At 39.0% G+C, this 12,614-nt stretch overlaps 1 protein-coding gene across 1 annotated transcript in view; it reads right to left on the reverse strand.

The window, feature by feature from the left end:
• The window catches only part of Fbxo47 (F-box protein 47), a 29,410-nt gene extending 17,027 nt beyond the window's left edge, over positions 1-12,383 (reverse strand). The window contains exons 1-4 of the mRNA XM_013037807.1: positions 12,178-12,383; positions 10,530-10,700; positions 5,465-5,541; positions 1,504-1,581 (exon numbers count right to left, since the gene is read on the reverse strand). Coding sequence (XP_012893261.1) covers positions 1,504-1,581; positions 5,465-5,541; positions 10,530-10,700; positions 12,178-12,358 — 507 coding nt within the window. The 5' untranslated portion in view covers positions 12,359-12,383. The remainder of the gene's footprint in view (positions 1-1,503; positions 1,582-5,464; positions 5,542-10,529; positions 10,701-12,177) is intronic.
• Between the last annotated feature and the right edge of the window lie 231 nt (positions 12,384-12,614).

Consider the following 12,614-nt stretch of genomic DNA (forward strand, 5'->3'; position numbering starts at 1 on the left):
GCTGTGGCTCAAGTGGTAGAGTGCTAGCCTTAAGCTAAAGAAGCTCTGGGACAGTGTCCAGGCCCTGAGTTCAAGTCCCAAGACTGGCAAAAAAAAAGAGTAAGCTGCAAAAAAAACCCCATTACACTGGGTTGGGAAGGTGGCTTAGTGATAGAGTGCTTGCCTAGCATGCATAAAACTTGGGTTCAATTCCTCAATATCACAAAAACAGAAAAAGCTGGAAGTGGCACTGTTGGCTCAAGTAGTAGAGCCTTGAACAAATGAAGCTCAGGGACAAATGCCTAGGCTCTGAGTTCAAGCCCCAGACTGGCAAACAAACAAACAAAAACCCACCACACGGAAGCTGGGTATGGTGGTGCACACTTGTAACGCCAGTACTCAGGGAGGCTGAGGCAGAAGGATTCTGAATTGGAAGCTAATCTGAGTTATCTAGTGAGACCCTGTCTCAACAACAAAAAAATTAAGCTGTAATCTCCAGCACCAAAAAGCTAATTTTATTCTTTCTGGAAGGAAAGTTATTTCCAGTTAACTACCAAGTGGTAGAATTTTAGCCATGGGCAAAATAATCCCTAACGGAAAGAGCCTATGTCTTGAGTTCAAGCCCCAGTATTGTCACACACATACATATAAAATGTTCTTGAAATAATTCAGCTGATTTCAGAACTTAATAACTAGTCCAAGAGTTTAAACAATTATATATACATGTACACACACATCCATACCCTCATAATGTTTTCAGTCTTTACAACTGGCTAGGGGCTGTTGATATAGTGTATTGGTATAGTGTTTACTTAGCAGTCATGAGGTCCTAGGTCAATTCCTTGTGTGCATGCATGAGCACATGTGTGTACGTGTGCATGCACACACACAACTGGTATGGTGGTGCATCTATAATTCTAGCTACTCAGGAAGATGGAGGTATGAGGGTTGTGGCTCAAGTCTGGCCTGGGCAAAAATTAGTGCAATACTCTGCTTGGAAAACAAAGTAAAAGCAAAAAAAAAATCAGGAGGGTTCTGAGTTCAGTCTCTAGTTAAAAAAAAAAAAGAGGGATGGTGAAGAGAGCTGGAAATTTCAAGGACATTGACATGGAGTAAATAAATGTTAAACATTATATATATATATATATATCAGTTACAAACAGAAAATCTCAGATTATAGAAACGCTATTAGGTCATATTCTAAGGGTAGCAGTCTACTACTACTACTTGAGCCACAGTTCCACTTTAACCTTTTTGGTAATTTATTGGAGATCAGTCTCACGGACTTTCTTCTCTGGGCTGGCTAAGAACTGTGATCTTCATATCTCAGCCTCTTGAGTAACTAGGATTACAGATATGAGCTACCAGTGGCTGGCAAATACACACACATATACATAAATAAATATATATACATATATTTCTAAGATTATTATAACTTCTATTAGTCTGCAAAAGGATAGATTCCATACTCTAATGTTAATAGCTCTAAAAACATTCCTTTCTTCTTTCACTAAAAAAATGTACCTGTAAAAATATGCCATAACATGGTAATCCTAAACATTGCATGGGAGCTGCACAGCCATTAAATTTGAAACAGGAAATCTGTAAAGAGAACAAGTGAAAATTCTTCATTTTCAGTGGATTTGTAAAATGATTTAACATTTAAATTTAATGGAATATGTAATGTTATTTTTTTCAGTATATATTCTGGTTTACAAAGTGTTATGGAGATTATAAAAGAAGAATGAAACATAGTCTCTGTCCTTAAGGGGCTTACAATTTATTCAGGAGAATAAGATATACACATATGAAATTACTACAATAACTCAGGATAGAATATATAGGATGTTAAAATGAATAAATACCATACTGGACAATATGAAAACAGGGAAATAATATATTCAGAAATGATAAAAAAAACTTATCTAGCCAGGGATGAAGTATCTATCTATAAGCCCCATACTCTGGAAGAGAATGAGATAGGGGAATGGAGACTTTGAGGACAGTCTGGGCTACATAGTGAGGACACGGTCCCCCATCCTCAAACAAAAAAGCCTGGGGCTGGGAAGGTGGCTTAGTGGTAGAGTGCCTGCCTCACATGCATGAGGCCCTGGGTTCCATTCCTCAGTACCACATAAGCAGAAAAAGCCGGACGTAATGCTGGGCTCAAATGGTAGAACGCTGGCCTTGAGCTTAAGAGCTCAGGGACAGCGCCCAGGCCCAGAGTTCAAGCCCCACAACCGACCAAAAAAAAAAAAAAAGCTTATGATGAATACATGCAAAATAAACCAACATCTTAAAGTAGAGCTCAGATATAACAAATAGAAAGTATTGATGAGAGAAACAATAAGGGCAAAATTTATGGAGGTAAAGTTTATAATGTTTATTTAGTAATAAAGATAGGACCACGGTACCCAGTGCTGGCAGCTCAGGCCTGTAATCCTACTCAGAAGGCTGAGATTTGAGGATAAAAGTTCAAAGCCAGCCTGGGCAGGAAAGTCTGTGAGACTCATCTCCAATTAACCACTAAAAAACTGGAAGTGGCACTGTGACTCAAAGTGGTAGGGCACTAACATTGAACAAAAGAGAGCCCAGGGACAGTGCTCAGGTATTGAGTTCATGACTGACAAAAAAAAAAAGAAAAAAGAAAGAAAAGAAAAAGAAAAAGATAGGACCACTTAATTAGGCTTATAGCAGTAAAAAGTAGCCAGTGAAAGATTTTGCTGTGAGATTTATTATTTTCAAATACTGTGGTTTGAACTCAAGGCCTCATGCTTGCTAGGCAGGCTTTATGCCCTCATCCTGATCAACTTATCTTGATGAATGAAAGTGATGCTTTAAGTGGGGTGAGGGAAAAACTTTGAATTAAACTAGTATACAGAACTGTTTGGTGAGTGGCCAGATGATGGAAGGATTATCTGATAAAATGCTACATGAATGGGTAGAACAAACGAAATAGTACATGGAAAATTGTCAGTGCATGAGAATAATTTGCATACTGTTGAGTATCGGCCTGAACATCAGACTAGATATATATTGGTTTTGTATAGTAAAACTCAGTCATATCAAGATTATGCCTAAATACATTGATATGCATTCCCAAGTGAATTATGAGAAAACAATTTGCCATATTATATATTAAAAATACTTTCCCTTCAGAAGACTAGATCTAAAATACACAGGGACATGAAAATGTATACAGGACTCTAGGTATTCACACACAGTGAGACTAAAGGAAAATACTCAGTGGAGGAATACCCAGGAGCACTGCCTCTGTACCTCTGATCATATAAAATAATATTTGCCTAAATGAATTCCAGGAAATGGAAACAAGTATTTTTTGTGTGTCTTGCTTGTTTGTTTATCTGTCTTTGGGGAAACGGTAAAAGGGTCACAGAAGTGGAGGGACAAAGGGTGAACAAATGCAGCAGTGGTATTTACTTCACACTATGCTGAAAATGAATGCTGAAAATGTGGGTGGGGATGGGAGGGAATAACTGAGAGAGAGCACGAATAAAGGGGTGACATTGTCCAAAAAGAAATGCATTCATTACCTGACTTTGAAATGGTAATCCCCTCTGTACCTTACCTTTATAAAAACAATAAAAAATGGCTCTTCAGGCCTGGGGGAATAGTTTTGTGGAAGAGCACTTTCAGTAGTATGGGAGAAACTCTGGGTTCAGTCCCTAGCACCACACAAAAAATAAACAAATGCAGCTTTCCTAATGTTTTTGTATATTCAAAATTAAAGATTTTAATATTCAGAAATTATTTCATTTTAATAAAATATACAAGTCACTGCTTTGTTACTTTTTTCTTTGTGGTGCTAGGAATTGAGTTTAGGGCCTTATGCTTACTCTTCCATTTGAATCACATTCCCAATGTGTAGGTTTTCCAGTGAGGAGATTTTCAGGTTTTTACCCAGGCAAGGCTGGGCTACAATCTTCTTTCTTGTGCTTCCACATGTCATTGTAGATGACAGGTTTGTGCCACTGCCCCAGCCATTGTGCTTCCCCTGTAGTTGGGATAACAGAAGTGCACACTTTGCCCAGCCATTCGTTGAGATGGAATCTTACTTTTTTTTTTTTTTTTGTCCATTGTAGGGCTTGAACTCTGGACCTGAGCACTCTCCCTGAGCTCTTCAGCTCACAGTGAACGCTCTACCACTTGAACCACAGTGTCACTTTTGGTTTTCTGGTGATTAATTGGAGATAAGAGTCTCACAGACATTCCTGCCTGGGCTGGCTTTGAACTGCTATCCTCAGATCTCAGCCTCCTGAGTAGCTAGGATAACAGGCTTGAGCCACTGGCGCTTGGCCTCACTAACTTTTATACCTGGGATGGCCTCTAAGCAAAATCTCCTGATTTCTACCTCTCAAGTAGCTAAGATTACAGGCTTGAGCTACCAGGGCCTCTCTTAAATCATAATTTTAAAATAACTTTCTCAGGGGATGGGAAGGTGACTCAGTGGTAGAGTGCTTGCCTCACATGCATGAGGCCCTGGGTTCGATTCCTCAGCACCACATAAGCAGAAAAAGCTGGAAGTGGCACTGTGGCTCAAGTGGTAGAGTACTAGCCTTGAGCTGAAGAGCTGAGGGACAGTGCCCAGACCCAGAGTTCAAGCCCTGCAACTGACAAAAAATAAAATAAACTAACTTTCTCAGGGTTCCTATTTGGGATAAAAATACTTTTGAGTAAACCATGTTTTTTTTTCTATATACATACCAGTGATAAATTTATAAATTGAATATAGTAAGAGGATAACAATAATAACTAATAATACACAGAAAAATGATAAAATACAGTTTACTAAAGTTACCAACATCATTATTGTTTCACTTTGGGACTATTATTAAGTAGAATGAAGTTTGCTTAAACTCAAGCACTGTGATACTACAATAGTGGGTCTGATAATCAGATAGCTATAGGGTGACTAATGAGAACAGGATATGCTGCATGGATACAATGAACAGAGACGGGTCACATCGCAGGTGGGTTGGAGCAGGATGACAAGAGATATCACACTACTTAGAATGATGCACAATCTAAACCTCACATATTGGCATTTTTCATTTAATACTTTCAGACTATAGTTGACTATATGTAACTGGAGTTGTGCAAATGGGGACATGACTATGCTACACTACATCTCATGTTATATAATCTCCGAGTACCCAGGAGAGTATTAGATTACCAATGATCAATTTTTTAGTACTAATTCATGAAATTCTATTAATTAATAATAGATTTAAAATGAGTATAAGATTTTAGTTATAAGATATCATGGTCTATATAGCTTAATAATAAGATATCTTAATAATATCTTAATAATAGTATGTTAATAATAAGATATCTTGATCTATAGTTCAAGAGGCAGAGTGCTTTTTAGCATGTTTAAGGCCATGGATTCAATCCCCAGTATCACATACACATACAAAATTACTGGAGATAGAGATTGTGAGCTAATTCAAAAATATCATCTTACTTCTGAGAGCTTCTTGTGAATGTACCTCAGTCTTTCCTTGGTGGGTAGCAGCAATGTACATCTTTTAAATAGTAGACCTGAGAAAGTAAAGAGACACAAGAAGAAAATAACAATGTGATCAATTTTAACATATCTAATAACACCACAATTTTCTGAAGTCCAGTGTGGTACACTATTATGGCATTCATCAAGTGATTCTGGTGTTCATCTAAGAGGCTAAGAGGCCTAAAGTCTTGGAGAAAAAAAATGGTGACCTTGAGCTGAGGACTGGTGGCTTGCACCTGTACTCCTAGCTAGTCAGGAAGCTGAGATCTGAGGATCACCTTTGGAAGCCAGCCTGGACAGGAAAGTTCATGTTACTCTTATCTCTAGTTAACCACCAAAAAAATGGGAAGTAGAGCTGTGGCTCAAGTGGTAGAGTGCTAGACTTGAGCAAAAATGCTTAGGGAAAGTGCTCAGACCCTGAGTTCAAGCCCCAAGACTGGCATGCATGCATACATGTACACACACACAAATATACAAATTGTGAAATGGATTCTACAGGACATAGATGGAAAGCATTTAATTTAAAGACATACAAAAAGGGGCTGGGAAGGTGGCTCAGTGGTAGAGTGCTTGCCTTGCATGCATGAGGCCCTGGGTTCGATTCCCCAGCACCACATAAGAAAAAAGGAAAAAAAGCCGGAAGTGGTGCTGTGGCTCAAGTGGTAGAGCGCTAGCCTTGAGCTGAAAAGCTGAGGGACAGCGCCCAGGACCAGAGTTCAGGCCCCATGACCAGACCAAAAAAAAATGCAATAAAATATAAAGATACTCTAGGAAAAATTAAATAAATAACCAACCCTTAGGGGTTGGAGGCACAGCTCAATTGGAAGAGCAGTCTTGGATCTAAAAGAAGATACACTAGGGAAATTTTCTTTATTCCATGAGAAAACAGATTTCATTATCTCTTGTAATTAACTTTGTTTTGAAAAAGGAAAATATTTTAAGAGTTGTAAAACATGGAAAGAATGGGAAAAGAGATTTTGTGTTCATGAGTATTTAAAGTTTCAGAAGTCAGAAGTCATTTTTTGCTCACAGTAGTTCAGCTTAAATATCTATCTATTCCTTTTATGGGGATTACATGGTAGGAATGTGTAGGATTTTGTGATCAGACATTTTACAAAAGAAAAAAAGGCCCTTCAACTTCTCAGTAAGATGTGACAGCAACTATAGTGACAAGTGTATGATTTGTTTCCTTTAAGTATTCTGATTTTCCTAAAATGGCAGTACATTGTTAAAACATTCTTATAAAAACAAATGTCTTCGAACTAAAAATAATACACATGGAAAGAAACTAGCTACTTAAATATCATGACTTTCTTTAGTTTTTTATATTCTGCATATTTACCTTTTTACATAATAATTATATAATTCTAAAAAAATCTATAGGAATCTAATGTACTTTTTTTTAAGGGGGGAATGTGCTGGTACTTGGGTTTAAACTCAGGGTCTAGTTTTATTTATTTATTTATTATTATTTTTTTTTTTGGTCGGTTGTGGGGGCTGAACTCTGGGCCTGGGCGCTGTCCCTCAGCTCTTCAGCACAAGGCTAGCACCCTACCACTTGAGCCACAGTGCCACTTCCGGCTTTTTTCTGCTTATGTGGTGCTAAGGAATTGAACCCAGGGCCTCATGCATGCAAGGCAAGCACTCTACCACTGAGGCAACTTCCCAGCCCCCAGGGTCTAGTTTTATCACTCAAGGCTGGGGCTCTACCACTTGAACCACAGCTCTACTTCTTGCTTTTAGCTGGTTAATTGTAGATAAGAGTGTCATAGACTTTCCTGCAAGAACTGGTTTCAAACTGCAATACTCAGATCTCAGTGTCCTGAGTATCCAGGATTAGCAGATTATCAGCAGAAGTCACCAGTGGCTGCCTACATTTGGGTACCACATGATCAGAATTGAATTTAAACATAAACACTTCCCCCTTTTTTTGGGGGGGGGAGGGTCAATCATGGGGCTTGAACCCTGAGCTTTTTTGCTCAAGACTACTGTTCTACCATTTTGAGCCACAGCTCCACTACACTTCTTATTTTTTTACATAAAAAGAATTTCTTTTTTGGGCCAGTCTTGGGGCTTGAACTCTGGGTCTGGATGCTGTTCCTGAGCTCTTCAGCTCAAGGCTAGCGCTTTGCTCTGTCACTTGAGCCACAGTGCCACTTCCTGCTTTCTGGTAGTTAACTGGAGATCAGTCTCACAGACTTTCCTGCCTGGGCTAGCTTTGAACTGCTATCCTCACATCTCAGCCTCCTGAGTAGCTAGGATTACAGGCGTGAGTCACTAGCACCCAGCTAAAAACTTCTTTTATTTTTATTTATTTATTTATTTTGGGTCCAGTCGTGGGGCCCTGTCCCTCAGCTCTTCAGCACAAGGCTAGCAGTCTACCACTTGAGCCACAGCGCCACTTCTGGCTTTTTTCTTTTTGCTTATGTGGTGCTGAGGAATTGAACCCAGGGCCTTAGGCATGCAAGGCAAGCACTCTACCACTGAGCCACCTTCCCAGCCCGTAAAAACTTTTTTTTTTTTTTTTTTTTGCCAGTCATGGGGCTTGAACTCTGGGTCTGGGTGCTGTCCCTCAGCTCTTCAACTCAAAGCTAGCATTCTACCACTTTAGCCACAGTGCCACTTCTGGCTTTTTTCTGCTTATGTGGTGCTGAGGAATCCAACCCAGGACCTCATGCATGCAAGGCAAACACTCTACCATTGAGCCACCTTCCCAGCCCCCGTAAAAACTTTTTTTAGATTAAGTTCTTTTCCTCTCATTTTGGCATCCAGTCTCATGGCATATTATAACTGGGGATTTTAAACTATAATTGTATGTTGATCACTTTTTCTACTGTAAAACTCATATTTTTAATTCAAGTTGCAATTTATCATAAAACCCAATATTGGCTGACTTTTAAATTTTCTTTTAAAACAAAGGTACTCTGCTTTTAGAGACCAACTTCTTTAAATTCTTCCTATTAAAATAGAGTCAGACGTAATGTTCTTTCCACACTGGCCATCTGCTTGGTTCTGTATGAAAAAGCAAATTAAAATTTATAATCTTCTGAAAGTGTTATTTTAATGTCTGGAAACAAGAACAGATCAGACAGGAGTTACAACACACAAAAAAGGGAATGTACATCAAACATTTACCAAAAGAACCAGTCATACACCAGGTGTGTGTCAAAAATTAAATGGAAGGTTGAAGGCTGAATAATACCATTTTTTAAAAAACCAACCAGTAGGATCAATACATATTTGAATGTTAACAGAATTATCTATATAATTGGTGTGTGTGTGTGTGTGTGTGTTTGTGTGTGTGTGTGCATGAGATTAGGGTTTAAATTCAGGGCTTTGTGCTTGCTAGAACCAGTTAAGCCAACCCCCTTCCTTTTGTCCCAGATTTTTTTGTTTAAGCAGACCAAAACCACTTAAGAGAGGGGGGGGGGCGGAGTCATATGTGGTCATAGGCTTTCCAAATCTAGTCATTAACACTAAAATCAATAACACTCTATTCAGATCACATATCTTGCATTTGTTCTAATTAAATATATTTGTGGAATGTATTTGCATACCAATACAGTATTTTTCTTCGGTGCTGGTTTGGGCTTAAACCCAGGGCCTGTCCCTCAGCTGTCCCTTAGCTTCCATTCCCCATCTACCACCAAAGCTAGTGCTCTACCACTGAGCCATATCTCTACTTCTGACCTTTTGGTAGTTAATTGGAGATAAGAATCTCATGGATCATCCCCTCCCCCTCCCCCCTACAACCCAAAAGTGAGAAAGTGATGATATGACACTCAGATTTCAGCCTCCTGAGTATCTAGGATTATAGGTTTGAGCCACTGGTACCCAATATAATTTTTTTTTATTATCGTAGAGGGAGGCATTCTTGGGCTACTAAAAGGCAATATGTGCTCAATTTACTATTATATCTTTATTTAAATCTCAACATTTTATTGCAATGCTTTGGTTAATTATAAATTAGTTTCATAGTTAAATTGCTGTCATTAGTCAAAGTTAAATTAAGAATTTTATTACTCTAGGGTGAATAAAAACAATGAATGGGATAAAAGATATACATGACTATATATCAAGGGAAGAAAGATTATACAGAATGTCCCTTGATAAGTTCAATTTAATTATAATGATTTATTAATAAATGCATACATTGCTTATAAAGGAAAACCATAGGTTCTGATAGGAAAATAAATGATCCTCCACAATAATGTATTTAAATTTCTTTTCTTTTTCTCCTTTTCTTTTCTCTCTTCTCTTTTCTTTTCCTTTTCCTTTTCCTTCCCTCTTTCCCTCCCTCTCTCCCTCCCTCCCTCCCTTCCTCCCTCCTTTCCTTCCTTCTTTCCTTTCTTGGGCAGTACTGGGGCTTGAACCCAGAACACTGAAAGCATTGTACCACTTGAGCCACACCTCCAACCCTTTTTTTCTATTTTTAAGGGCTAGATTATGGTTGAAAGGGAAAAGGCATAGAAATAACATTCATTTGAAACACAGGAAATAAAACATAGGACTGGGAAGGTGGCTCAGTGGTAGAGCACTTGCCTTGCATGCTCAAGGCCCTGGGTTCGATTCCTCAGCACCACATAAGCAAAAAGAAAAAAGCCAGAAGTGGCGCTGTGGCTCAAGTGGTAGAGCGCTAGCCTTGAGCTGAAGAGCTGAGGGATAGCGCCCAGGCCCAGAGTTCAGGCCCCATGACCGGACCCAAAAAAAAAAAAAAAGGAAATAAAGCATAGAAAATACATCAATTCTCTAAGTTAGTAGGCCACCTAGACAATAAGTCTAGGTGGCAATGAATCTACGTGAAATTCACCAGGACTGGCACTTTACATTAAAGTGCATTCTCTGACCTTTAAAGATAAGTGTAAGCAACTTTGTGAAGGAACAGTTCTTTCACTAAAGAGTAAAAGCATCATATAGATAGGTACATTTTAGGAAGTCCTTTGCATTGCACTAGCCTACAGAAAATCCTCTTAAATAAGTTTAATTCATTACTTATTGCAATTCTTATTTCATAAATTACCTAGAGATTTGTAGTGCTCCATTATGTAGGAATCCTGATTCTTGTCAGGTAGCTCAGGGTTATGAAAATCCTGTAGTAAAAGTCTTTTACTTCCTGATGAGGTTGAGATATAATTAATAATGTGCTGGTTGACTGTTTTGGACACCATACTTAGCATACTGACATCCTTCACTACAAAAAGAAACATATTTGACAAGAATATCATTAGTACAGTCTATGAATAAAAACAAACCTAGAGAAATGTATAATCAAAGGCTGGGAAGGAGGATCAGTGGTAGAGTGCTTGCCTCTCATGCATGAGGCCATGGGTTCGATTTCTCAGCACCACATAAACAGAAAAAGCTGGAAATGCTGGAAGTGGCACTGTGGCTCAAGTGGTAGAGTGCTAGCCTTGAGCTGAAGAGCTGAAGGACAGCACCCAAGCGCTGTTAACATGACATTATAATTACAGGTATGCTTCTTTCCTATATCCTTCCTTCCTTCCTTCCTTCCTTCCTTCCTTCCTTCCTTCCTTCCTTCCTTCCCTCTTTCTTTTTTGCGGTCATGAGGCCTGAACTCTGGGCCTGGACAATGTCCCTCAGCTCTTCAGCTCAAGGCTAGCACTCTACCACTTGAGCCACAGTACTACTTCCTGCTTTTTCTGCTTATGTGGTGCTGAGGAATCAAACCCAGGGCCTCATGCATGCAAGGAAAGCACTCTACCACTTAGCCAACTTCCTAGCTCCCCTTCCTTCTTGTGCTTGCCCCGGGACTTAAACTCAAGGCCTGGGCTTTGAGCTTTCATGCAGAAGGCTAGTGCTCTACCATTTGAGCTACCACTTATTTTTCTTGGGGTGGGGGTGTGTTTAGTTGTCAATAAGAGAACTCAAGGGCTTTCCTACCCAGGCTGGCTTTGAACTGTGATCTTCAGATCTCAGCCTCCCGAGTAGCTAGGATTATAGGTTTGAATCACCAGTACCCAGCTCTCTTTCTTTCCTTTTTGAGATACAATCTTGTTATATAGGGCCATCCTGGTCTAGATCTTATTATTCTTCTTCCACAGCTTCACAAGTACTGTGATTAGAGATGTACCACCACACTTGACTTATAGACTTTTTTTCTGTCGGTACTGGGGCTTGAACTCAGGGCCTTTGCACTGTCCCTCCGCCTCTTTGTGCTCAAGTCTAGTACTCTACCACTTGAGCTACAGTGCCACCTCTGTCTTTTTTTTTTTTTTTGAGTAGTGTATTTTCCTGCCAGGGCTGGCTCTGAACCCTGATCCTCAGATCTCAGCCTCCTGATTAGCTAGAATTACAGGTGTGAGCACAAATGCCCAGCTTAATTTATAGATTTTTTTTAAAAAAGAGTTGAACATTGTTCTTTCTCATTGTATTCCTTTTCTATCAACAATAGAACTCTAAGGGAGAGGAAAAAGCTTAGTTAAACTGCTACTAGCATTTTAACAGAGCCTAAGCTGACAAACTAGTTCTTAGGAAAAATTATAATATTGTTTTTTGTGTGTGTGTGTGTGTGCCAGTCCTAGGGCTTGAACTCAGGGCTTGGTAGCTGTCCCTTAGTTATTTTGCTTAAGTGTGATCCACAGGCACTCAGCTAAAAATTATAATATTTTAGCATCTTTTGAAACCTATTTATAGTTCCTAAAACTCACCTGACAAATACTTTAAAATTATTTGGAATATTTCCAATGGCAAAACTTTAAAATGTCCAAATGTTGACATGGTTGGAGAACCTGAATCAAGGATGTTGGAAAAAGAGGCAGATCCACGATTGCAACGTTTATATTTCTCCTTGGGAATCAAAGTGAAACTGTTATTTATTTTTGATGTCATCTTTTCTTTATACCATTAATTTATCCTGTACAAGAAACAAAGGAGAAAGGAAATTAAAGCAAGGAAGAACTTGTCTTTTTTTATTTTCACTGCTGGAGCTCAAACCTAGGTTTTGTACATGCTAGGTAAGCCTCCTATTACATTTTCAGTTTTTTTGTTTTTGTTCTTTTGTTTTTTTTTTTGCCAGTCTGGGGCCTGAACTCTATCTCTCAGCTATTCAGCTCAAGGCTAGTGCTCTACCACTTGAGCCACAGCG

This window comes from Dipodomys ordii, unplaced genomic scaffold (assembly GCF_000151885.1).
Source record: "Dipodomys ordii isolate 6190 unplaced genomic scaffold, Dord_2.0 Scaffold7, whole genome shotgun sequence".
Classification (NCBI taxonomy): domain Eukaryota; kingdom Metazoa; phylum Chordata; class Mammalia; order Rodentia; family Heteromyidae; genus Dipodomys; species Dipodomys ordii.